This window comes from Varanus komodoensis, unplaced genomic scaffold (genome assembly GCF_004798865.1).
Source record: "Varanus komodoensis strain SLA01 unplaced genomic scaffold, ASM479886v1 scaffold1, whole genome shotgun sequence".
Lineage (NCBI taxonomy): Eukaryota > Metazoa > Chordata > Lepidosauria > Squamata > Varanidae > Varanus > Varanus komodoensis.
The window spans coordinates 48328723-48356124 of record NW_025335268.1 but is presented as its reverse complement, the minus strand read 5'-3'; the positions used below and the strand labels follow the sequence as shown (position 1 = coordinate 48356124).

The following is a 27402-nucleotide window of genomic DNA, read 5'->3' as shown; positions in this document are numbered from 1 at the left end:
TGACTCGCTCTGTTTCTGTGTTTCTGTGTCTCCACCTTTGTATCCACACTCCAAACCAAGTATGATGTTTTAAAATGTCTACTGCCCTCTTCTTTATACTTGTCGATTATATGATCTCATCGTGTTAATGAACGGTCTTGTTGACCTCCTGGGAAGTGGTTGGATGTGGTCATACTCTGTTCTTTATACTGAATATAGGCAGCAATAGCTTGCCATTACTGAGGCATCTATTGAAATTAGCATAAAAAGTGAGTTATGTTGTCGATGTTGTATTTAACTTAATACACTGCCTTATTTGCTAAAAAGTTGATGGGCCATTGGGGCTTATATAGATGTGTGGTTTGTACCTACTACAACATTTTGTATAAAACTAAAATGCAAAAGTAATGCAGAATTATTACAATTAACACTGATCTATATGGAATTCTAGGGAGCAAGTCGCACTGATTTCAGGAGGACTTACTTCTATTAAATATCCATTAGGTTGGGATTGCAGTCTGTGATTTATAACTGGGTTGCACCCAGCAAGGGTGCTGGTACTGAAAGTTGCCTGTCTCCAATTCTTCTTAATTCTCCCTTCCAAACGCAGCCTTCTGTCCTCATCCCAGGCCTTTCTTGAGGGTTCCCAACCCTCAGGTGGGGCTTTCGGGTAGGAAAAAGTTGTAGAAGGGTGGGGATAGACCACCTTGCAGCCTTTTTTCATTGAGTGCAATTCACTGAGGTTAAGATGACACAGAAAAATACCAAAATGGAAGTGGTTTTTCTTCTAGACCTTTGGAAAAGCAATTTCTTATTGCTGAAGAAGGAGGTTCAGGGAAAACTCTGTAGGAAAGGGTCTCTGAGAGTTCTGCAGCCAATGTTCTTATTTCCACTGAAGTTGTCCATAGTTTTGGAAGGCATACAATGCACATCTCATGAGGTCTTTATTGATTCCTGCAACTGCAGTACTCAGGAGGCCTCTTTGTTCCTCAACATGAAGAATATAAAATCCAGGAAAATCAAGAGCCAAATGTGTTGTGTCTCCTTGCTGTTTTACTGTAGTGGGTTGTGTGTGATTATACTTAACTTAGCAGCAAAGGAAACTTGATTCTTAATATCAGTATTAAGACTGTCAATCTGCCAGCTGCTTCTTTCAGCTCATCCAGAAACTAATATAATCAAAATCCTACTGGTTTGGGTTGTATTTGTTTTGTAAAGCACTGACTAAGAATCCTTGGCAGTTCCAAACAAGCTGCTCAAGATAAATGTTTGTTGTTTGGGTTTACTTAGCCTTAGCAGTTATTGCCTGAGCTTACTCAGCTTTATGGCACATGCAGTGATGCTCACTAATTTGCATATTAGGAAGCTTTAAACATTGTTTGGGCCCACCTGGTATAGCGCACATGTAGTCCTTTAAATGAAGCTGAGCTTCTCCCAGTTTGATGGAAAAGGGGAATAGGAGGGACAGAATCCAGAAGCGTCTCAGCTTCACTTTTTGCCAAGGTCCTGACAGACAAGGCTACAGCTTTGCTTAAAGGCGATTGCACAGACCTGCCTTAATCAGGGTGACTGTGGATTAACTGGTTTTTACTTCTAATTTATACTGTAGCTTTAAACATTTAAATTTTGATACTGTATGTTACATTTTTAAAGTGTTGTGAACCACTGACAGAGCTTTGGCTCTTGGGTAGTATAGAAATGTAACAAACAATTATCTTTTGACCTTTTTTAGGCTGTTTGCTATACAAGTAGATGAGGACAGAAGACAATCTCAGAAACTCCCATCAGATCAACCTATTTCTATTAAGAAGCTTTTTGTGGGAGGGACACCGCCTGAATTTCACACCGTCCCAATTAGAAACATACCTGCCTTCAGTGGATGCATATGGAACCTGGTCGTCAATGCCATGTAAGTGCGTGTCTATCTTGCATCTGTGCCTGAAACATTTGTGGGATATGCTTGTCCATAACATGGCATGAGGTGCCAGGGACACATGTCCGACTAGTGTACAGTCTCGCCCAGCAGAATGCTTTGCTCCAGGTATCACACCATGACCAATCTCCATGTTTAATTTTTTGGCGAAGGAAGCATACAGTCAAATAAACTGACTTAGGGTTGTATCCAATGTTAGTCTGATTTAAATCCTATTCATTTCAATGAGTTTACTCTAACTAAGGCTGGCATTGCAAGCAACCCAAACCAGCTGTCATTCAAAGCTGAGAGAGAATCTAAGGAAGCTCCACATGTAGACTGGATAGGATACACACTTATTTGTATATACAGAATTTAAAATGTATATAGGAGGCCTGTATGTTAGCTGCTGAACAGAATCTGCTGGTGTTCATTAATTATATGCAAATGAGTGTTAGAAATGAGATATAAGTATTCATTTAAATTGTATTTATTTAAATTAATATTTCATACATTCCACATTTATAAACATGTTCAGATGCTGATTGGGGCACACACTGAAGAACCAGCAACTTCAGTAAGATTACATAGTGTAATACGATATATCTAGTGACAAAATAAAGCATTTTTCTATTTGTATATTAGCTGACCTGGATGACTGTGTCACACATACTCTCTACCTACCACCTTCAACACTGACACTGACCTGAACCAGCTTTATATCCAAATTATAGACCACAGAGAGGGATGCAGAAGTTAAAATGTACCCAGCAGGGAAGAAAGTCTATTCGTATCACTTCAAAGAAAAGGGGAGGCTTCCATTTCCCTGTGTCCCCGGGGAACACAAGGAAACCCGAACCCTAACCCTCAGCCAAGAGAGAGTGTTGGTGGAAGGGGTTTGGTTTTGCATGTAGAGACTACATACCAAAGCAGCATCTTTCATCTCTCCCTTTTCTGTCATCACTTCATGGAGGAAGAGGCGGCTCCACCACCCTTTGTTCCAGAGAGGGAGCTACCAAATTGTTGTTCTAGACTGAACACAGGCTAAAGCACAATCTGAGCAATATTTCTGGTCTTGTGGTGTGATTTGCAGATCACAGCCCCACATGTGTTCAACAGTCTGCATACATTTGAAAAATGCTCCAGAACGCTTTAATCAATGGAAGAAGAATAAGTACAGTATATGTCAAACATGTGCACAACTGATATGCAGATTTGAAAAATGCTCTTGAAATACAGATTTACATGCAATTAGAAAAATGGTGGTCCTAATCTGATTTAGTCTTGAGTTGGAATGAGCACTGCGATGGAATCCCAAAAATGTTAGCAAGTTCAAGTGTTGCTGGTTCACATTCTGAACGGGTTGTTCTTGTTTCATTCTGGAGCACAAGAATGTGGCTTGACGGCAGCCGCATGTCAAAGGACTTCCCCTTCACCCTCACAGTCGCTTTGGATAGGAAAGAGATACTCTCAGCCTCCTTTTCCTTCCAGTGCAACTGCAGTGGAAGGCATCTATTGGTTCTTGTGTCATCTCAAGAGAAACAACGCCACACTCTTAATAGCTTCCCTCAGTCAGCACGGTTAGGGGCTGAGTCGGAGCTGGCACCAGTGTGGGGATATTTTGTGGCATGGCTTCATCTCAGGGACTCACTTTGTGGCTCACCAGCATAGCTTTCAACTGAACTGACCCTTATATCCTATCTCTTAAATTGGTCAGGATTTTCCTTATAGGAAACATTACTCACTGATTTGTCGGGACTTTGTCTTGAAGGAGGAACTGGAGAACATTTGAAAAGAGCGAATGCCTTGCAACAATGTTTCTTGGTTACATTTCTGCCCTGTTCTTTCTCCAAGGATCTCAGGGAAGAGTTGCATGAGATCTTCTCCTGTACCTTTGGACCTTCAGGTGGTAGATAAGGCTGAGGGACTGTGCCTAGTCCAGTCACCCAGCAGATGTTATGACTCCGTATGGATGTGAGCCTGTGTCTTGTTCTGCCTTCTAACTATCCACCATACCAACATTTCACCAGGATGGTGAATGAAATGGGAAGCCTTGTAAACTGAATTCAGAATTATATTTAAATTTGGTTTGTGTCAGTTTATAAGCTCTTAATCCATTTTGAATACTGCCTTCAAGCAGGAGATCTTCCATTTTACAAGTAATAAATATTCAGGGTAAACATAGAATGCTAAAACTGAAAAAGAAAGTTGAAAAAGTGGCGATGCTGCTTATTTCATTTTGTCTCTTCAGTCCGATGGATTTTGCCCAGCCGGTGTCCTTTGCAAATGCAGATATTGGCAGGTGTCCCGAGTTAGGACCACTGCATGAGAAAGAAGAGCGGGAGGAGGAGGAACCTTCCCGTGCAACAGCTGAGCCAGGCGTGGATGAGAAGAAAGCAAGCCCCACTCCTCCTGCTTCCCTGCCTTCTTTTCTTCCTTTGCCAGTAAGTCCCTATCAGTTCAACATGTGTCCATTTTTAAATTAAATGTGTTTATATGGGAAACTGCATAATTGTATGGCGATGCTGTTTACAGTTCCTCGGATTTGCTAGCCTAATGTTTTGCCTATGTAAACACTGCCCCACTTCTGAATGGTATCCCTCTTCATGGCAATACACTAGACGACAGAATGCTCTCCCTGATTCAGAAAAATGCCAAGACCTAATTCAGGGAACATTAAGTCCCGTTCAGATCAATAGAACAAGCTATTTGTGACTAATTCATGGCCCATTCACTTTAATGGGATTTCAGTGTGATAAAGTTTCTTTGGATTTGGATCCCAAATATTCTTAATCTGGAAACAGAGTGAGCATGCAACATGTTCCCCACACTAGTGCAGAGCTGCCTGAGCACCACATCCAGCTGGTCTGCTTTGGCCGACTGTATACAGAATACGTGTGGCACTGGAACAAGCAGCCTAGATCAACAGTGCTGGGTCAGAATAGAGGTACTGGAAGTGCGTGCAAGAGTTGTATACAAGCCCTAAGTCATCTCACTCCCAGTATGTTCTGTGATACATCACTAAGTACTTGTCCAGGGTGTGAGGACACAGTGTCTCTGTACATTAAGATTTGTTGTGCGTGTGCACATGTGAACACATACATACATGAAGTCCTAAGATAACCAGGATAACGAGGATACAAAGTAAGTATCCACCACACAAACCTTGGGTATAGTACTTATACCCAGTACTTTTTCCAATAAAAGTGAATGACAGCCATTCACCTATATGGGAGAAAGTAAAGAGGGTCTCTTCAGAGACAGAGAGGCTGAGGCCCCATCGGTGAGGGTGTTCAAGGATAGACTGGACATGCACATGGTAGGCATGTCATGAGCAGAGCTGGCTGGAGCCTGGTGTCAGACTAGGTGGCCCTAGAGGCCCCTTCTGGCTTGCTCTGTTTCTAAACCAGTGAGATCTTTTGGTTGCTCATAATTCCTGCTTAGCTCAAGCACTGTGTCTGCTACCAGTTTTGGCTAAAGTATAAATAGAGGCATATTCAGGATAAAATTACCTTTGACCATTTCATCAACCTTATCAGCAGCATCCTAAGCGGGATGCCAGGGCAAAACTTCCTGGTTATAAAGGCAGAACTGAAGAGGTTGCTTTTGTCTGCTTTTCTGCCTATTCTCAGTGTTCAACATTAACAAAAGCAAGTCATGCATAGGCACCAGGTGAAAAAGTCTTTGCAGGATTCAGGAGCCCCAACCATAGATTAGTAATAATGGAAAAACAAGCTCAGGATGGGCAGTGACTTATATATTTAAAACCCATTCCTGAATGCAGGTGTTTTAAAAAGTAAGCATAAATTTACATTGCATACTAAAGTGAATTTCATATTCTGGTGTTTTCTTAGGAGACTAGATCTCTGTTGTTTCTTCTTTTTGCAGTCCACCATAATCAAAAACCTGACACCATTTACAGTGTTCAGTGCAGACAGTGGTGACAAAGCTTCCCATAGCTTTGCTAAAGGCTTTTATTACCTTTTTCAGAGAAATTACCACTTTCCAGTAGAGTCCTGCCTTTGACTTTTCTGCTGAAGCTTCCTGATGACAGGACAGTAACTTTGGCCATGCTGTGCTTGTGAGGTGAATACCAGTGTAATATAAAATGGATGGCATTCACTAGCTTAATTTCACCCACACCACCTATCAGCTGGTAGCAATTTTTCAGTTTGCAATGAAATGGCTTATGAATGAAACTGTCATCTAAGGGAGAAAGGGGTTAGAATCCTATTACTCAATCTCTTCTCTTTTCCTCTTTCAAAAGACAGAACTGATTATAGGTCAGAGTGTCACCCTTTCAAACATTGCTCCCTGTCTTCAGTGACAAAAGCTTGGCATCTGTTTGCTGCATTCATCAGTTACTCCTATAGAAGCTAGAGTGGAAAATCAAGCCGATCTCTCTTCTTGTCTACTACAATCATGAGATTACATATAAGGGGTTGGGTCCAAAGACTGAGCAGAAGGCCAACAGATTTCTTATCCTCTTCCTTGCAGCCCCCAAAAGCACCTCTGGAGGGTCTGCGTACAGTACAGGCTGGGTCTTGAAGTGGGGGAGCAGCAGTGGGGAAGTGCAAATAGATCAGAGGCGTCTTGAGCTAGCAGATGCCCATTCTATGGCTTTTTCATGGACTTCAGATATTTATTTAATTTGTATAAAAGCTGCTTGTTAGCATCATGCTCTCTGGGCAGCCATTACTATAAAAGTGCCAATAATAACATTAAATGAAATAATGCAGTTAAAATATTATAATAAACAAGATGCAACATAATATATATAATCAGACAAAAACATAAATTAATAAAATTAATAAATTAAACCTGTGCTGTCAATATAGATGGCCTAAGTAGCACTGTAGGTGCATCAAGTACTGTTATACATGGCATGTTACCATACACATAAAGTGTATGTTCTAGAAGCGCTCTAGGTAACTTGCTAAGTGTATACCTCAAAATGGTTTCCCTAAAGAATTGTGAAATATATAAAGTTTGCTTTCTAGCAAATAGTAAGCTTCATAATTATAGAGAATAATGTTCCTCACGGATTTCTGTGTGTGTGTGTGAAGTGGCACTTTTTATTAATTGCCACAAGATGGCGTAATCGTAACATGTGGAAACTAATAAGGTCAGTCCGTTTTTCAATTATTTTTAAAAATATGTAGTTCAAATTATGTTTCTGATTCAAACAAACCGAGCCTGAGCATTTCAGATCAAACCAAGATATAACTGGACTGTTGTAACCTTCCAGCTTGAAAATGTGAAAGGAATTGTTTTTCTTTTGAGTTTCCTTTGCAGCTGTGTACTAAATAAATCACTACTGGTGCCGCTGTAGATAGAACCACTGTACCAGCTGTTCAAGGTAAATAATAAGAGGCCTATTCAATTGGTAGTTCATAGCCAAACAAGTAATCATAAAATTATCACCTGGCATGTCTCCCTATTAAAAATATAACAAAACCGTAACATATCAATCAGTAGATCAGTCATTGCAGGGACTTACTGGTTTACTGTTACGATTCTCTCTTCAAGTTTGGGAGGTTCTGAGCTGATGGAGTGGGTCCGTCTTTGGGGATGCAGCATACCTGCTGTGTATGCAGAGGGTGCAGATATAAGCCTCTCTTCTTCAGAGACGATCACTAGAAGAACCAATGGGCAGTACTCATTGGGTTAAGTCAGTGTGTGTGTTCAGGGTAAGATTTCCCTTTATGTTGAGGCAGTCTATTTCTTTCCAGAGATAGTACATTTGTTCAGAGCATCTTCCACTCCTAAGCACCACACAGTTTAGATCTAGAGATGTCCTTATTGCCAAAATAACACAACATAAGAGGGAATATTCACACTTTTCCTTGTCAGACTACTGTAATTCCATATAAGCTGCAGCTGGACCCTAAGGATTTTCTGGGTAGTGCTAACCTCTTTTAATTATTTTCCAGCATATTACTTATAAACACAGTCATTCTGGTTTCATTCTGTGCTGTTGCCTTGACTGTAGATGCACCTGGTACTAAATGATTTAGGCAGCTGGAGGCTGGCTCTCCCCTCTTCTTCTGACTGGCTTGCTCCTGCTTTGCGCTGCACTTGTGCTGCAGGCTTACCGCAGGCAAAAGCAGGCCTCCATTTGCACTTTGAATGGGGACCGGGGCAGATGTTTGAAAAGGTGAGGCAGCTCTTTCAAACAATCGTGTCAGCAGGAGCTCTTCCCACTAGACAGGCAGGAAAGTTGAGCAAGAGACCATCATCCAACACAGCTGCCTCTGCCTGATGTTGTTTACTGCTTCTCAGGACTCGCTTGCCGCTGAAGTGAAGAATGCCAACATTTCAGCTGACCTTGACATTGTGACGGTATCGCCCAGTGTTTTCTCCACTCCCCCCGCCCTGTCCCAAGTTTTATTTAACACTGCTAGAGGAACTGCAGTGCTGTTTCGGTGATGTTATCGCGTTCTTTTATTACTAAATGGCTCCCCACCAGCCCTTTCCTTGTAATGCAACTTTATAGACAAATGTGTGAGATAATCAGACAGCAGACTTCCCATTTTCTCAAACCAAAGTACTAAAGGTATCAATTTCCTGTCACACAGGAATGTCACATCTAGAAGATTTCAGCTTAAAACAGTAATTATAAGATTCCTTTAAAGCCATTCTGTGGTATACTTGGCCATGAGCTCTGTCAGGATCACAGCACTATTATGATCATTATTATTTGTTCTCCTCCCCCCCCCCCCCCGAATCTTTCTAATTAAGTACAGATCTTCTCAACTACTCCTTCATTAGAATGTCAGTCCATTTTAATATTTAATGTAATTTTAGTTTCATTTACCATAATTTCTTATTTCCCAGTCCAGGGTCATCAAAACACTCCATGCTCATTTTCAGGTTCATGGCACCTAGTGCAATGTGTTTCTCTCACTATACCCATTTTGGGTTGCAATGGAGAAAGCATACAAAAGAAGCATATGACTGCATTAAAACAGATGCAGGCAGTGATCTGCCGACATGACTCAACAGACCACCGCAGCTTGATTTCCCAGAAGGGCTGTTGTGTTGTACTGGAGGCTGGCAGGTGCCACTGCTGCATGGCATCCGTGGGCACCCAACTTGCATGCTGTGTGAACTTAGGTGGCAGAGGGAGTGGTTTCAGGATTAGACAACAATCCCTCAAACAAACCCTGCTGCCAGGTTTGCTTGACATGGTAAGCCAGCTGCTCCTGGGTGTCATACAGAAATACCTAGCATGATGCAACAGCCCCATGAGTAGATGAAGCCGCAAGAGGGCTTCTGTGTTAGGTGAACCAGACCAATGTGGTGTGGAATGATTTCTTTTCCTTTGTCAATGGTCAGTTGCTGAAGGACAATTCTCACACATTTGTAACCAGGCTCTTCCAGACGTCCTCTCAATTTGGCCTTCTAGTTCATGGTAGCACCAAAAAATAAAGATATTAAACAAGAAGTACCTTCACACTTGGGGTGTTTAGAATGAATACTGCTGCTCTCGTCATGATAGTGGTCCGTGAAGATCACACTGGTTCATCTGGACTAGCAGTAATGGCCATTATCAGTATTCTGAATGTCCATTGTGTGTGGGTTTTAGGTGACCCACATTTTGATCCAAAGCATCCAGTACCCACAAATGCAATGTCTGGAAGTGCTTTAAAGTCTTCTGCTCTGTATCTCTCTGTCTCTCTCTGTCTCTCCCTCCCTCTCATTCTAAAAAGAAGGCCCTAGCTCAGGGATAGAGCATGTGGCTTGCATGCTGAACCTCCCAATTTCATTCCTTGGCATCCCCAGGTAGGGCTAGAAAGAAATCCTGCCTGAGATATGTGTGAGCTGCTGCCAGCCAGTGTCAACAGTATTGGGCTAAAGGAGCCAATGGTTTGGCTCAGAATAAGCCAGCTTTATATTTCACCCAGAGAGTATTTTTGTCCCAGTGAACTGTTGGAAAACCAATTCCTGATCACTGTGGCAATTGCATTGCAAAGAAGCAATGTTTCCCAAATATCAGAAGACAGGAAATTCTCATTTAAAGTATAATGTTTCTGTTTTGTGATGTGGAACTTATGGTGTCTTCAAAATGCTTTACAGAATGAATTTCAGATATTGCATTCTGTAAATCTCTGCTGAATTGGGAAGGAAACGGACAAAAACAGATATGGCCAACTCAGGGCTGTTAAATAAAATGTTTAAAGATGTTTGGACTTCAAGATTTATCTTGCCCAGTGGCATCATTGTTCTGGGACTGCTTTGATCATTCATTTAGCCCAACTTGTGACCATGCAGATGTTTTGACTGACAACTCTTCTCACCCCTCACCATTAGTAATGCTTGCTAGGGTTATTGGGAGTTGTAGGCCAAAGCATCTGGAAGACCCCAGACGGCCCTTCCATAATTTAACCTTTTCGTAGAATACATACCCAATAGAAACTGAAACTGTGTAAGATGTCATTCATAATTACAGTTGTCTTTAGTGTATGCCATTGATTTAGGCCTGAAACTAGAGTGCCATTATATGAAAAATATTTGAATTCTTTCAGTGCATTGGAGTACATTGTCAAGTTCCCTCTCCCCTTTCTTTTGCTTGCACTTTTCCTCTCCCACTTTCTCTCGAGTACATGCACATTTTTCTTGTGTTGTCTTTATACCAGATATGAAAAGAAAGCTATAGTCACAGTGTTGTCTATGTCTAGAGGTTTTTTCATCTATCCAGCAATATGGTTAGAGTAATTGTGAGAGTTGTATTTCAGATATATTTTAGAGTTCCTCGATGATCCAAGAAACCCCTTAGTTGCCATCCATTCTGCATGATCTGATTAGTGTTTCAAATTAATCCTATGCTGTTCTGCAGTTAGCTGTTGATGACTCCCTGTGCCAAGCACGAAGATGTGTGCCCTTCCTCACATTGGTACAGGCTTATCAGTGGTGCAACACTAGATGACTTAGCTGAGTGTCATAGAAGTTTGGGGGAGGGTAGTGCCATTTGCAGCATCCCATAAATCTATGACAGCAGCCCTCGGTCCTTGACAAAAAAAAAAAATGATAGTCTAAACACAATTTTCATTTTTCCAGTGGTAGGGAAATAATGACTTTTAGCTTGTAAACAGGATCAGTTGGATCCAGATTCAGTCATGTGCAGCTAGGGTGATGGAAACAGACTTCCCCACTCCTCCCTCCCTATAGAACCCCCTCCAGCCTCCTGAGAAAGCTTCATGGACAGTCAGGGAACCTTGCTGAATGGAGTGAGCCAAGATGAAGTGGGAGGGAAGCTCAGAGTGGTACCTTCATTTGGAGGAGCTCTCCTGTCCAGAGGAAGTATATCCTGGATCCAGCCCAATATAAATATCGCAGTTTGCCTCAGTTCTATAACTCAGGATGTTGCTTTGGTTGCTATGACTTAAAACAGGTGGAAAGAGAAACTACAGACACTTACAGCCCTTCCTTTCCACATCCTGGATTCCCTTTCACCAGTGCGGGGACCCACTACTTCCACTAAGTGGAGATCCACTGCTTTTGTGAGGGAGAGCTAGCACCGTCCTTGAAGGAAGCCCCTCATGAGTGAAAGCACTCGTTTCTGGAAGGAGGCAAGTTGCTGGAACTTCCTGATGTGAGATTTGCTGACCTCCCTCCTTCCACAAGTGCATTTCCAACTGTTTCAGGTTGCCTTGGGAATGCTAAATTGCCCTTGCAGAAGTGGTGGGGGCTGCTTGTGCAAAGGAATTGTCAGGGCACAAGAGAAGTGGCAGAGAGTAAGTGGCCTGTTAGGTTCTGCCTAATGTTCTAGGTCAGATGCTTTTCCTTTGTCACGGAAGTCAACTCTGCCGCACACCAAGATGGAGCTGTGGAAGGTTCCATTCTTCAGACAAAATGTGAATTGCCTTCTGTAGAGAGTTGCACCTTAAATTGATAATGCACAATGAAGAAAAGGTTCTGATCGCATTTTGTTTTGCAGGAACATTGCGCTGCTGACGTGGAGCCAATTACCTTGGAAGGTGGTAAGCAATTTGGCCTGTCAAGGAACAGCCATATTGCTGCCGCATTTGATGACACCAAAGTTAAGAATAAGTACGTCCAATTTTGAGATGGAATAGTCAAGAAGTTCATTCTACTGATTTGCTATGCTGAACTGTAGATATGTTTTTAAGTCACAGTTCAAGGAGCTGTGCAAGAAGATGTCTAAGTAATGCACCAAATGACCATACTCAATATGCTTATCCTCTCTAGGATTCAGTTAACTGGTAGATTATATACTTAACAAACATTCCATTTTCGATCAGAAACTACTATCTAAAATTAGCATAGCTCTTTAGCATTCTTTTTATAAGATCGTTAGAGTGAAGAAAAATAAAACAAACGTGCCAAAACAGAGAGAATGGATGGTTTATATTTACCAAATGTCATATGCAAACAAGATCATTTTTCTACTGCTTCAATTAATTTCCTGGAATTATTTCTACAGACACTGTGGCTGCAGTCTTAGACACCCATACTTGACAGTAAGCCTCACTGAACTTGGTAGGATTTAAGTGTGCACAGGACTGCACTTTAAAGTTAACATGTTATATAATAAAAACATTTTGAATGGTCATATGTCTCATACATGCAGTGTGGGCAAAAGCCTGTGGCCTCTCAACATTGTTGGGCAGGGGCTCTAGGATTATTTGGATTGCCAGCTCCAGGATCCTCCAGTCCCATTTCTGTGATTCCAAAGACCATACCCCGCCCTGTCCCCCAAGCAGTCAGTGTGGAAAGAAGCATGCCACTGCCTCCCCTGAAGTCACAGATCCACCCTGAAGGGAAGGGAAGAGGGGCATGCTGGAGGCAATGGGGTGGAGGCTGGAGTTGAGGACCTATGCTGATTCAGCATCATCTCCCCTTCCCCAGCACTTTATCTGGACAGCCAAAACCAGCCATCTAAAGAAAAACCAGGTGCATACAAGTTCAGAAGCTTAGTTGCATCAAGGCAGGGATGATAGGGTAGCACCCTCACATTTGAAATGCACATTTTATCTGTTTCAGTTATACACTTAAGACAGCAACTGCAATCCTGTGCCTACTTGCCTAGGAATAAGAGCCCTGTAGCATGCCCATGGTAGGCATATGATGAGCGGAGCCAGCTGGAGCCAGAGGTCAGACTAGATGGCCAAGAAAAGACCCCTTCTGACTCACTGTGTTTCTATGTTCTATGTTTCTATGAATGCTGGGACACCTACTGCAGACTACATGTGGCCCAACCAGGCTCTCAGCTCTTCTCTAGCTGGCAGAAAGAGATAATTTCAGCCCAAGACTTTTCCTTTCCCACCAACAGAGTCTAGCTGTGACAGTTTGCTCTTAAGGGGAACTCACGGCCTTCTGTAGCTGGAGAAGCACGTCTTGATCTCTTATTTTTCTGCACACACAAGGAGTATGTAACTTTAGCCCTAAATTAAGATTGTACAGTAAGTGCATTAATATTACATCCATACACATTGGCAAGTTTAGAAATGGGATATTAGGTGTCTTGGTTTTATATGTCTTATAAATAAGTTTGCCTTCAGCAATGCTAGCTTTATGAGAAAGAGTGAAAGATAAAGCAGATTAATGCTTCCTGACTTTCTGTTCTTTTTTTTTTTCTTTTTTTTTGAATCCTGCATAGGCTCACTATTGAATTTGAAATCAAAACCACGGCTGAAAATGGGTTGCTTTTCTATATGGCCCGGATTAATCATGCTGATTTTGCCACTGTTCAGATAAAGAATGGCTTTCCTTACTTCAGTTATGACCTGGGACATGGGAACACAAGCACGATGATTCCCAACAAAATCAATGATGGCCAGTGGCATAAGGTATGACTTAGTGATGGCTGACAGTGAGATAAATGATTAGTTTATGTGCAAACCAACAGCAAGGCCTGCAATTGGGATAACTGTAGAAGTTGTCTGTGTGGCAAAGCAATTGTATTGCAGGGTGTATTTAGACAATAACATCCTCTCTATTTCAACTGCTGCATTCTTCCATCAAAACCTTGGTTAGTGTTCCAAGGATGTCTGGTTCTCCACCACTGAAATGCTGAGTTAGATAGATCCTCTGAGAGAATCAGTAAATTCTTCTTATGTTCCCTTCAAGGAACAAAACAGTAGAATTGTTCCCTTTTCCTGAGATCCATTGTTGGGTTGGAGCACCATAACTTCCTTTAAGTAGCTGCAGCTCAGACTAGAGGGAAAGCTCCTGGTCTGCTGATGCACAGCGATATCCCTGCAACCTGTGTGCCACTGATTGGGTCAGGAAGGAAGAACCTGCTGGCAATTTTCCCACTAATGTGTGCTCTCCTCCCACTGCAGCAGGACCATTTCCCCAGCCATGGCCACCCACCCTTTGGCATGTCATACCCTCCAAGTAGCCAGGACTCAGGCTTATGCTTTCTTCTAGCCTCTCAGTAGGGATGCCAGAAGAAAGTCTCTGGAAGTCCACGCAAAAAGCCCAAATTCAACAGTGTGTCTGTCAGTCTGAAGTACATTATTAAGAGCACTGTGTGTACTTTGACCTGCATTAGCTGCTGAAACTGCTGGGCAGTCAGCTTTGGGGGATTTCAGCAGCCAGGGAAGTAGGTCCGACATCGAGAGTTTGATTTCATAGGTGTGAAAAGGCCATGTGCTACACTTTAGGCATCCTAACAGTACATCTTTCATATGCATCGTGTATTCTGCAAATCCGTGGACATAAGGGGCTTGTGGGGAACATTAGGTGCCATTAGTCAGTCATGCCAGCATTTCTGTAGCAGAAAAGATGAGCAGAAGAGGCAACTGTCCTACAGTTTATCTTACCTATTTCAGTCCTGTTTGTTAGTGCATTAATACTTTTTTAAAAGCACATGGCTCTTGAAGAAATTACAGTGAGCACCAGTTATGAGAAAGAAACAGAGTTAGTAAATCTGTCATTATCGATATTCCATACTTCTCCTCTCCACTAATACAACATTCTCAGGTTAAATGCCTTTTTCCTGAATGCCATCTACAAAAGCCAGAGAGGTCTGTGCCCCTGGGACGTTACAGTTTAATAGTGTAATTCTGTGCATGTACAGGCAGAAGGTTTCTGTGGAGCTTTCTTCCCAAGAAATGTGCTTACTTGGGAGAAAGCCACAGTGGACAAAATGAGACTTGATAGCCGAGTAGGATTGCATTGCTTGTGTCCTGTTGGTGATGATGATGCCATAAAAATGACAATAACATTAAGAGCAATGAGCTGAACTTCTTTCTCTGTTATTCCAGATTAAAATATCCCGAAGCAAGCAAGAAGGCATCCTGGTAGTTGATGGTGCGATAAACAGGACCACGAGCCCAAAGAGAGCTGATATATTAGATGTTGTGGGGATGCTGTATGTTGGAGGACTGCCAGTTAACTATACAACTAAAAGAATTGGCCCAGTAAGTGAGGAAGGAAAATCTACTTTTGTGTTTTAAAATCCCATTATGTCTTAGAAAACACTGCTGTGCATGTACATGGTATATCTGTGAAAGATACAGATAAGCATTTTGTTCTCATTGTCCTTGAAAAGGCTTGAGGTTTGCACAGTACCGTTTTTTGCATCTGGTTCTTAACCTCCCTTTTGAGACTGAGCAACTTGGTTGTTTTCCATGCTGACGCTGGCCATCTGCAGAGGCCAGCAATGCTGGCAGGGAAGCCAAACACATCATTCTGGCGGTCCAAGAGTTTCCTCTTCACAGTTATTACAAAGAGGTATGGGAACCTGCCATCTGGAAACAGCTCCCAAAATGCTCCAGTCATGCAAGAACTCAGCCTTTGTTTAAGCATGGGGTGTGCGTGCCTGCATGCGCGCGTGTGTGTGCATGCAGAACAGTCATTGTGGGCACCAATTCAGGTGATGATGGCACAAGTGAGAATGAAGATAGCTCATCTGTGACCTGGGAATGCATGATATTGTGTGTCATGGTGCTTTTGCTATAGAAGATCATTATAGCTTCCTGTCACTCTTTGTGTGTGCATGTGTTCGTGTGGGTGGGTGGGTGGTATTCCCTGACACAAAATGTCATGATGCCCACTAACATAAGTAACTTTAAAAGGACGATTCATGGCGGGCAGGCCTTTCAACTAATTGGAACCCACATGGATGCACATCAACAATGGAGAAAAGTTGCTTCCTCCAAGGCTACTCTTGGGAGTCCATGAAACAGATCCTTTTCAAGTTTAATTAAAAGACTGTTCTTTCATTGCTTGTATTACTAGGGCTGTATTCAGATATTTGAGCCTAAATTGTGCTGGCAAACTGCCTCTTCTCCCCATGGCAGCCCTTCAAGCCTTCTGAACGTAATATGTATGGTCAAGGTACCCTGCTGAATTGTGTGAGCTGTGGAGAGCAGAGAGGTTCCCCAAATATCAGGTGGTGCTTGTGAGTGGAGCCTTCCTGTCAATAGAAGGCAAATCCTGGATCCAACCCCAAATGCTTCCCATGCAGAAACTTCTTTTTTTCAAGTCATTTATCTGAAAATATTTTTTCATGAAGACTGGGGTAGTAAAGTCACTGTTCTGCTTCAGGCAAGGACAGCTCAGACAAAGTTTTACACTGAAGTAGAAGGGAGCATAGGTAATTGGTTTTAAAATGTGACACTGCATTCTCATTGAAATTATGACTAGTACCCTTCCAAATATTTAGCCCCAGGCAGAAAGTGATGCCCAATTACCACCAAACAAACTAGCCATCTAGATTTGTGTTAAACTGAAACACTGTTTCTTAACTCTGAGCATCATGCCCAGATCTGCTTCAACCTATGCACCCAGAACTGTGAATAGTTTCCCTAGTAGAAATGCTTCAGGGTGCATAGCTTACTAACAATTTCAACTTATGTAAGAACCATGAATTTTCCTTATGTAACAACTCAAAATGATTTATTTCGAAGAAAACAGAAGCATGCAATGGTTTGAATATTTGGAGAAAAGGAACATTGACAATCTCTTCCAGATGCTACAAAAATATCTGGGTATCTGGCCTTAGAGAATTTACTGTTTCTAGTTTTTCTTGGCCCAAGTAAGCATCCTTCTGAGCAATCATTAAGAGCAAAGTTTGGCTCTTTCTAGCCATACAGCATGTATCCACCTGCCCAAGAAGTAGGACCAAGAGAGTTCCTAGAAAAAGGGTGACTGCACTGCCATTTGGAGGCCTCGACATCATAGTGACTTTATGAAGAATCAGGCTGTGCCCACCACAACTCCCATTGTGCACTGCCTTCTGAACACTGCACAGCCATCTCTCTCTCTTTCCTTGGACTGAGGAACAAACTTCGACTTACCTTAGCTACATAGTTCTGGCCTCACATCCAAGTTTCTCTCCACCCATTAGCATTACGGTGCACTCAGTCTGTATTGGGAACCCAGCATGGGAGGTACTTTAACCCTTTACCTCACCCACTGTGGTTCTGATCTGAGCTGGGGGCCCTGTGCCTGTAATGTCCAAAACAAATCTGATAGAAACAAATGGGACAGTTTTAGTAATGCAAACTGCAGGCATGGAGGGTAGCAATCTGGACCAGACCTGATCAGTGGAAAGTGTTGGAGCCCCTGTCCAAAAACCCTGCTTGTGCCCTGATCCAGCTGGGGGACCCTGCACTCCCTGTGTATGGCAGAAAAACCCTACAGCCTGCAGGTTAGCTTGCAGAACTGTACATCAAGCTAACATGCAGTCACCTAAGAGAAACTCTACTGAAGGCCTGTGCTTTCTGAGCCTGCCAGGAGCTGTGCGTAACCAGTGGAATCTGGTGGCTCCTCACCAGGGAGATTTGTCCATTCCAATTTGTGGACTGAACTTTTCAGGAATTCTCTGTGGTGCTGAGCACATTCTGGGGTCAGGCTCCTTTAAAGTTCCGACTGCAGCCCAGAATGACTGCACTATCACTCTGCTTGGGGCATGCCTGCCACTTTGACTTTTACTCAGCAACCCATCATATGATCAGCTCCGTCATATTTTGCTGCTTCTGACATGCAAACCTGGGCCTCTAGATTAGGTAGGGCCTTAAAAATTCAGTGTTAACCTAGCAACAATGCACTGGGTTTTTAGCTCCCAACCATGTTTGGATTTCTCATTCAACAACCTACAAACCAGCCACTGGTGTGGGGGGAAGTGCTGCAAGCAATAAACCCACTTTTGCCTACTGATTCCTGACAGCCCATGGGTGCTACAAAGTACTTGCAAACCCACCCACTGAGTAGCTCTGGAAGGACTGTTACAGGATGGAAGGAGCAGGAAAGTCCACTTCTGTCAGCACAATTAATCCAGTATAAATTTGGATCCAGACCTATTTTTTACTTGGGTTTCAAGTGCAAAATATGCCCACAGCATGCCAAATCAGAAGTGTTCCATTCACAATATGCCTACTAAAATTCCTGTGCATTTTCTACCCAGTATTCATACTGAGTACTCAAACAAAATCTCTTAGGAACCAGGCTTGGAGCCATTTGGTTCTGGACCATGTCATGGAAAGGTATATTTATCAGCTAGCGGAACATAGGCAATGTAGATCTCTTTCCCCAGGATAGGAAGAACAAAAGTCAGCTGCCTGACAAGCTGAATGGTTTCTTAACATGGCTGGTGTCTGGCCCAAAATATGTACAAATGAGTATAAGAGTAAATGCACATGTTCCCTTTCACAATGATGAAAATACTTCTATGCGAGACAGTGCTCAGTTCTGTCGTGTTTTGTTCATTTTATTTCTATACCACTGAATGGTGAAAACTCTCTGGGCACTTTACAGCAGCACATAGAATTGCAGTATACATAAACACAAAAATATTATTAAAACATTTGTTACAAAATCAAAAAGCCATATACAATATTTAAGGCCATATTTAAACTGCAATACCTAACACGAATTTAAACAGTAAGACCTGTCCAACAGCTGATATGCCACCACAAAGTATTGAAGCTTTGCTGAAGAGGATAGTCTTAACCTGTTGGATAACACGATAGACTTGACCAGTTAGGCAGCAGAGTTGGTTCCATTTGCACTCAAGCTGTCTCCTGCTTCAATCCATCACTCTTGGGTCTACAGTGTAACACAGAGCTGTACAAGCAACCATCCAGGTCATCTGTATCAACTAGAAACTAGAACAGGAATTCAGCAGGAGGGCCAGCTGTATCATCCACAAAATCCCCAAGGCCCTTTGGAAACTGTAAACCTCTGGGGTGGCCCATTTTAATAGACCTCACCTCTGGAGACTGTTCTTCCACAGCCGACTGTGATCTGAGCTTGACAAAGGGCCCAATTCAAAATCCCCACCTTCAAATCACCACCCCTATTCCAAATGACATGTTGTGACAGTCCCAGGGTTGTCACAGGGGTCATTAAATCCTGAGCCACCCAAGATAGGGTGCCCTCAGTATAGCTGTTAATTTCTTCCAAGGCCAACAGCCCAGGGGACCTCAGTATTGCAACTGAGGCAGCCTCAGTCAGGTAGGGAGACTGGTGGGTTGCAGAGTACCCAGCAGACCCTCCAGTCTGTCCCATTGGCACTACACAAGATGCATAGATCCTAGATTAGACAGGAAGCCTAGAGAGAGTGATATAATCCCTGTATACTAAGGCCAAAGTTTCCTGCATGGTCTTCTAACCTACCTTGATTCTGCACCAAGTACTCTGGGTGGGGGGCGGGGGGCGGGGGGTAGCAACTGTGAAAGGCTGACTTCTCTTTGCTCACCCATCCTGTTTTGCATGCTGGATCAACTGCCTCAGCTACTATTTACATGCTGAATTACTTTGATTTTATGTGATATGCTCCTTAGAATTTCCACTAAGCAACATAATTCTTCAGTTGTTAATGGCACAAATATTTGCTATTTGTCAAATAGCAAATTTATTTAAATAATAAATAAATAAATTTATTATTTAACAAATATTTGTTAAAATGGTCATGTGAAGAAGCTTGTTCATTTCAACATGCCAAAACCAAATGTCAAATGCCAAATTCTCCCTGATGCCATATTTGAGTCTTCCATTCATGGCATGAAAGCTTTTTAGATGCCAGTGCATACTAACACCCTATTTTCCAAACTTATTCAGGTTGTTTATAGCATTGATGGCTGCATACGACACTTTCAAATCACAGAGTCTCCTGTTGATCTGGATAATCCTACCTCCAGCTATAAAGTTGGAAAATGCTTTGCCAATGCAGAGAAAGGGACATACTTTGAAGGAACGGGGTTTGTCAAAGCAGGTATTGTTGTGCAACATATTATTTTTAAACTGAGTGTCAGGAGATTGTCTAAATTTTCTTTAGAAATCATGATTGCGCCTCCTAAGTAGGCAGTTGCCAAGGCAGGTGCGAACATGTCAGAGAATAAAGAAAGTAAAAAGAAAAAGAGGAAAGAAAGAACCCACTGTTGAGTCACTGGGGTTGTTTCCTGTGACAGCCATGTGGAAGTTGAATTTGTTTAATAAGAATGGATGATGACAAGGTTTTGCACATGATTGTGAACATGGTTTCTTTTTTTTAAGGTTCCAACATGAAAAAATAAGACTCTTTTCTGCTTTTAACTGTAGATTGTAACTGCAGATATCTCAAATCTGTATTTACTTTTTAATGGACCTATTTTATTCTAGTAGGCAGCTATCTAGTCTTACGGTCAACACGGACCAGCAGCAGCTGTCTGGGTGTCACACAGGCCTCCTCCCTCTGAGCACATCCTAGAAACCTGGTGATGCTTCTGTAAATGGCAGAGAAGTCACTTTCATGGAACAAGGTTTTCCTGCCTGCCCCCACCCCCCTTGCTTCTCTTCTGACACCCAGGATTGCCCTTAGGGTTGGGAAAACCCTTGGGAACAGAGTGGAATTCAGGAGTTGGTGATGGTGGGCATGTTGCCAGTCATTCATGCTCCCACATGGATGAATGACAAAGTAGCTTAGGAATCAGGCCTACAGTTCCCAGTGGTGTGCTTTGCCTTGGTTGCCCTTCAGCAGACCTTGAAGCTTATTCAGTCGTACATAGTACAGATACTTGCTTCCACATACACACATGATCTGTGCTTTCATAATTCAATAACTTGCAGTATTCCCTTCCAGGTGCCTTCCAGATGTTTGGGTCTACCATCCCATTGTCCCTGACCCTTGGCCATAGTGGCTGGGGTTGATGGGAAGTGAAGCCCAAAACATCTGGAGGGTAGCAAGTCAGGAAAAGCTGACTTGGAGCCTCTCCATCAAGCCCATCCCATTCTATGCCCATCTCCATATCAATTACCTGCATTTCTTTGGCTGCAGGTTCCAGAATTGCAATTACCCTTAGCAGAGCTAATGGAGGATGTTTGCCAAATATATACCACATGCTGCTACCTTAGGTTTAACATAGGTTGTCAGTACAAACCAGCCTTTCCGCTTGACTACCATGACTGCAAATGTCAGTACAGAGCTGGTCCTTCATGAAGAATGCCACGGCACATGCGCAAAACCTCAAGTGCCGGCAACATGGCCAGTCTGAATACTGAACAGAGTTTCCATGCCTTTAACAGTTCCACAGAAGAGAGACCAAAAAGAGGAGACAATCTTGTCTAGCATAATAGGATAGGCATAGGCAATGCTTTTCCATGAAAGGCATTGTTTTTGCTGCGGTGGAGTGAATTTTGCATATAGTCCTTGGACTTTTCTGTCCTGCTTGCCCAAGAAAAGAACTCTTAAGAAATATAGTGTACTTGCATAATATTGCTTTTTAGGTAAGGCCAACTGTGTCTTTTATATAACCATGCAATGTTGGCAATAATGCCATTATGAACAATATTGTATGATTCTGTGTATAATGTAGAAAAATAACACTGGTCTTCATGGTCTGGATTTTATCCTGTCTTTCTTCCTTCCTTCTCAGTTGGAGCCTATAAGGTGGGGTTAGAACTGCTAGTGGAATTTGAGTTCCGTACAACACAGAAAAATGGTGTTCTTTTGGGGATCAGCAGCCAAAAAACAGATGGACTTGGCATTGAATTGGTGGATGAAAATGTGAGTGTGCAACATCTGAACTGTATCTGATTGTGTTTTGCTTCTCAACCACTTTACATAGATTTTGCCATAGAAAGCCAGTCATGTCTTTGTGTTAGGACTTGAAACCAGCTAGAAAAAGCTAGAATTCAGCCTGGCAGTGTTACTTATGAATGAGGCTACCTTCACTTACAAAAAAGAGCCAGGCCGCATTCTTCCACTTTCAGAATTAGGCTATCGTTTTAGTATCTAAGCCATTTTTGTAGGAATGGATTGCCAAAATACATTGTAATAGAACGTCTGTTTGCCTTTTCAAAATCTTCTCTTGATTCTGATGAGATATTTTCCAAAAGATATTGTATGAAGACATTTGCTTTGTTCCATACATTACCATTCACTTAGTAGATTATTAAACATTTTTCAAGTTAGTCAAGTGTGTGCATACATTGTAATTACCAGACCCATTGCTGAAGCACTATTTTCTGTCTATTATCTGTTTTAGAGTTTGGCAGCAGTAAACTGGCAAGCAGCACATCCATAATTTTGAGCTTTTCTGCCAATATTGGTCCTAAGGCTACAAATTAATTTCAATTTTAATTAATTAATCTTTGAGTACAGCATGATTTCATGCATTTATGTTGATTAAGTATTTAATCACTGCTTTCACTGAAGAGGAAAACTAAGCCACTCCTGCCTTTAAAGTAGGACAAGCGGTATCATAAGAGTGCCATATTAGTCTCTGCCTCATACCTTGCATATCTACAAAAAGCTTTAAGGCAGACCAGATTTGAAAGCACAGCATTCAGGCTTGCAATTAGCAGATTATGTTTTTGTTGTTGTTGCTTTTATAGCTAATTGGATTTCCTAATTGTTGCTGTAATTTGCTTTCCAGGTTATGTTCCATGTCAATAATGGTGCTGGTCGATTCTCTGCCATCTATGAACCTGCTCTGCCAGGTAGCTTGTGTGATGGACAGTGGCATAAGGTTATCGCACACAAGATAAAGCATCGTGCATTGCTGACAGTGGATGGCCACCATGTAGAAGGTATCAGTCCAAATGCAGCTTCCACTTCAGCAGAGACTAATGATCCTGTCTTTGTTGGAGGATATCCTGGTGAGTATACCAATTAGGTATGTATGTATGTATGTATGTATGTATTTATTTATTTATTAAAACATTTTTATGCCGCCCCATTCGCCGAAGCCTCGGGGCGGCTTACAACAAAAAATTAAAATAACATTTTAAAATATATACAATAAAATACAAATATATAATATAAAACATACACTATAAAACAAGCCGCCCTGGCCAAATAAAATTCAATAATATTAACATTTAAAATACTGCTTAAATAAAAAGGTCTTCGCCTGGCGCCGAAAAACAAATAACGACGGCGCCAGGCGGACCTCTCTGGGGAGCGCATTCCATAACTTAGGCGCCACCGCTGAGAAAACCCTCCTCCGAGTAACCACCCTCCTAACTTCTTCCATGGAGGGCTCCCGGAGAAGGGCCTCTCCCGCCGATCTCAGGGGGCGGCTGGGCATATAAGGACGTAAGCGCTCCTTCAGGTAACCAGGACCCAAGCCGTTTAGGGCTTTATAGGTCATAACCAACACCTTGAATTGGGCCCGGACTTCAATGGGAAGCCAGTGAAGCTGACGGAGAACTGGAGTCATGTGAACATAACGTCCAGTCCCCGTCAGCAGCCTGGCAGCTCTATTTTGGACCAATTGAAGTATCCGGACCGTCTTCAAGGGTAGCCCCACGTAGAGCGCGTTACAGAAGTCCAAATGGGAAGTCACCATGTGTCACTGTCGCAAGGCAGTCATTCTCCAGATAGGGGCGCAGCTGATGAATTAGCCAAAGCTGGAGGAAAGCGCTCCTCGCCACTGCTGTTACCTGAGCTTCCAGTGAAAGCTCTGGGTCGAGGAGCACTCCCAAGCTGCGGACCTTGTCCCTAAGAGGGAGTGCAACCCCATTCAGGACAAGGTTCAATTCACCCTCTCCGAAGCCCGATCCACCAACCAACAGGTATCCAAAGGTCTGCATTTTTTTTCTACAAAGATCTGTGCTCCTGGGGCCAATATTCTCTTCTTGCTTGCACAACTTTGCTACCTTATATGCCCAGATAGAGCATCATACCCTGTAAAGTACCCATTACTGTATTCATCCACTGCCATTTTGGTAGGTCTACCCACCCACATTGAAAGGCAAAGTCTTCCACCTTGTGACCATAGCTGTATGCATGGGGTTGTGGATCTCCACAATCATGGACAAGACAAAGACTGGTTCATGGTGGCCATTAAGGTTTGCTTTTTGAAACTGACTAGCTAAAAGCCTAGCCAACTTTGAGGACATGTTGGAGGTTCTTATGTGAATGAAAATCTATATTTCGCTGCTTTTTCTTGCTTGCCTCTTCCTGTTAAATTACCTTCCATGTTTGTTATTTTCCTAGCAATAGTCAGGATCCATGAAGAGATACTGCTCAAGACCTCAGTGTTCCAAATCCACTTTTTATTGCATTCAATACCCTTGCAAGAACCACTTAACCAACTAGTTGGTTGCCCCATCACTGTTTTTATCATCCTGGCTAAGGTGACTGCTCCATTGTATGTCCAAAGAGAAGTAGAAGCATAGCCCAGAAGTGCACTTCCCCTGAAAGTTAAATCTACCCATTCTGATAACTCTGTTCCTTGTTTAGCCTTTCAAAGTTCCCATGTTGGGTACATTCCTCTGAAGGCCACTTCTTGAGGAGTTTTTTCTCCATTTCCTAACTGGAGAATCTCTGTCTCTTCTTCCTTTGCCAGTAAGAATAGTCTTCTGGTCTTAAGCTAGGGAGTTTGGGGTACAAGTCAATCATTTTCTGTTAACTTTGTGATAAAACTACCGTTTCCCTGAAAATATGACACTGTCTTATATTTTTTTTGGCTCACAAAAACACACTAGGTCTTATTTTTTATTTTTTAATGTGTACAACAATCCACACTTATTCATGAACAACATCATGAATACATGTACATTGGTATATTTGGTTTCACGCCGCCTGTGACAGAAGCTGGCGCTATAGAGAAAGCATCAGCTTAGGCAGCTCTGTGTGGAGAGAGAAGAGCCGCATAAGCATGTTTCCTCCACACAGTGCATTAAGTTAAAGTTAAGTTAAAAAATAAAGTTTAGAAAGACTCTTTATGTTCCCCACTAGCCCTGGGAATAAACACAGCTAGGTCTTATTTTCAGGGTAGGTCTTATATTTTAGCAAGTACCAAAAATACTACTAGGTCTTATTTTTGGGATAAGTCTTATTTTCGGGGAAACACGGTAAACTTTTCAAGGGTTGTACACTTTATCAGGGAAGGATGTACAATCTTTCATGTAAAAAATCCCCACTACTTCCAAGTCCACTGGGTGCACAAGTGTATATATGACTTTTCATACATGTGTGAATAAAGATGTATAGGAAAGGTTTGCACTCTTTTCAATAGGCCAAAAAAAAAAAAAAAACCCCAAACCCCCCCCCCCACTATCTGTAGTTATTACTTTTTTTTTTCTTTTCCTCACAGATGGACTCAGTCAATTTGGTCTGACCATTAACATCCGTTTCAAAGGATGTATTAGATCCATGAAGCTCACCAAAGGGACTTTTAAACCTCTAGAGATTAACTTCAGCAAAGCCTTGGAGATAAAAGGAGTTCAGCCTCTATCATGCCCTGCAAATTAACAGGACATTGTCCAACTCTGATATGATCCTGAACACTTCCATAGAAAAAAAAGGAATGCCTCCAATATTTAAAGAATCCTATATACACAGTACCTTCATAATAAAAAAGTCCTTTTGCAAATATTTTGACTTCTGTCTCTGATATATTCCAAAGGGTGCTATTTCAAGGTGTGCTTCTAAAACAAATATTTGAATGATAAATGTTTTCCCATTGCAATTAGTAAAGCAGCAAGATTCTCCTGTGTGATCCATCAGTCTTCCCCTCAGTTTGAAGTGAAAATATTTGCTAGAGTTTTGAAGAACTACACTTAGATAGACCTACGATTGTCAGTGTGAAGTAGGTGATAGTCCTATTTGTTTGTTTGTGAAGTGGGTGATAGTCCTATCTTGAGATGGAGACAGGTGACTGTATGTACTGTGTACTCCACTTTTTTTGCAGAGGTTTATTATGGTAAGACCCAACTGGATTAATGGTAATTCTCCTGGAATTTTCTCTGATAATGACTATTTCAGGGAACTTTGGCTCCACTTGTACCTTTCTTTCATGCATCTCTGTGGCCAGAATAAGATCAGCAGAACAATGTTAGGCTTTATCTGGTTGGCTGTTGTAGTAAAGTGATGAAAATGGATGAGCAAACAATTGGATCTTGTGGCTTCCATTCTGAAATTCAAAAGTTATATGCCATCTACACTGGAGCACTATTTTAGGTTTTGGTAGGAAGGACTGAGACATTTCTGTTTTGGCAGAAACAAGATCCCCAGCAAGGTTCACAAGCCTGTGCTTGAATATTCTTGAGATTAATTTGCAAAAGGTATTTAATAATGTTTAGTGTGTGATCATCACTTTTTGTACTTTTTAATAACAAGAAATACTCCTGAGAAATAGCCCCATGTGGTCTGAAGCTGGTCTCTTGGGTACAGACGTATCTTCCAGAATGAGACTTGTGTGCTGTAAGTACAGCAGAGTTTGTGTATCTTTCTGTAGGAGATCGCTGTAAGTTCTTCCTTTAGCTATTACACAGGGAAAAGTGAATATAAGCACTTTCATAACCGTAATGTCCACTTCAGCATTTATCTAGAAATATGTAAGCATTTCCTTCGTGACATGGAGGCCCAATGTGCTGCACATCAGGAACCTCAGATCCAGAGAAAAATTTATAAACTATCTATTACTGTATGTGCTTAATTTAAAAACCCAACTTTTCAATAGCTATAAAGCTATTCAGTCCTAAAAAAACAGTATTATTTCACTGTGAGCTGGCATCCAAATCTTAGATGTATTCTGCTGTTGATTTCATTATTCTGTTTGTATAACATACAGTTTCCATAATGTTCAGAATTCAAAGTTTTATTTGCCTGTCTGGGAGTTTAGAAGTGTTGGGGAGAGAAAAAGCAAATGTGTACTGCTTATTTGGTTTATGTAATGCTATTACAAAGAATATATTGCACTGAAATCCTAATATATCATTTCAATAGCAATTGAATATTACGTGTTCTTCTTTGTAAAGAAACAGTAATATATATTTCACACATGGACTCTGTTAAAAGAAAGTAGTCAAAATTGGTATTTTCACATGTTGGAAATCTAAGCCTAACTAGACTGCCAGTTCAAATCCTCAGTTTCCATGATATTGTAAGACATTTTATTAAGCTGCCTACTTACACATTGCCAAAAAGAGGACAAAAGACAACAGTGTTTTGCTTAAACTTTTAATATGCTAAATCATGTGTGTAGATGCAAACAGATAAATGATTATCACAATTTTAACACAATTTTAACAGAAATATGTTTCACCATGGTATAAAACAGTGACCTAGGTGGCCTGTGTGTACCTGTTCAGTCTTCTGTCCAGGT

General features: G+C 41.8%; 1 protein-coding gene across 10 annotated transcripts in view; it reads left to right on the top strand.

Moving 5' to 3' along the window:
- LAMA2 (laminin subunit alpha 2) overlaps positions 1 to 27026 on the top strand; it is a 475192-nt gene extending 448166 nt beyond the window's left edge. For 8 of the 10 annotated variants that reach the window (XM_044424782.1, XM_044424799.1, XM_044424771.1 and 5 more), the window contains 10 exons: positions 1712 to 1888; positions 4143 to 4335; positions 8174 to 8233; positions 11832 to 11944; positions 13515 to 13704; positions 15127 to 15282; positions 19928 to 20081; positions 21721 to 21851; positions 22723 to 22945; positions 25390 to 27026. In XM_044424782.1, coding sequence (XP_044280717.1) covers positions 1712 to 1888; positions 4143 to 4335; positions 8174 to 8233; positions 11832 to 11944; positions 13515 to 13704; positions 15127 to 15282; positions 19928 to 20081; positions 21721 to 21851; positions 22723 to 22945; positions 25390 to 25547 — 1555 coding nt within the window. In that variant the 3' untranslated portion in view covers positions 25548 to 27026. Of the gene's footprint in view, positions 1 to 1711; positions 1889 to 4142; positions 4336 to 8173; positions 8234 to 11831; positions 11945 to 13514; positions 13705 to 15126; positions 15283 to 19927; positions 20082 to 21720; positions 21852 to 22722; positions 22946 to 25389 lie in introns of those variants that run through there. The other 2 variants (XM_044424807.1, XR_006414199.1) reach the window with 2 other exon arrangements.
- The last annotated feature ends 376 nt before the right edge of the window (positions 27027 to 27402 follow it).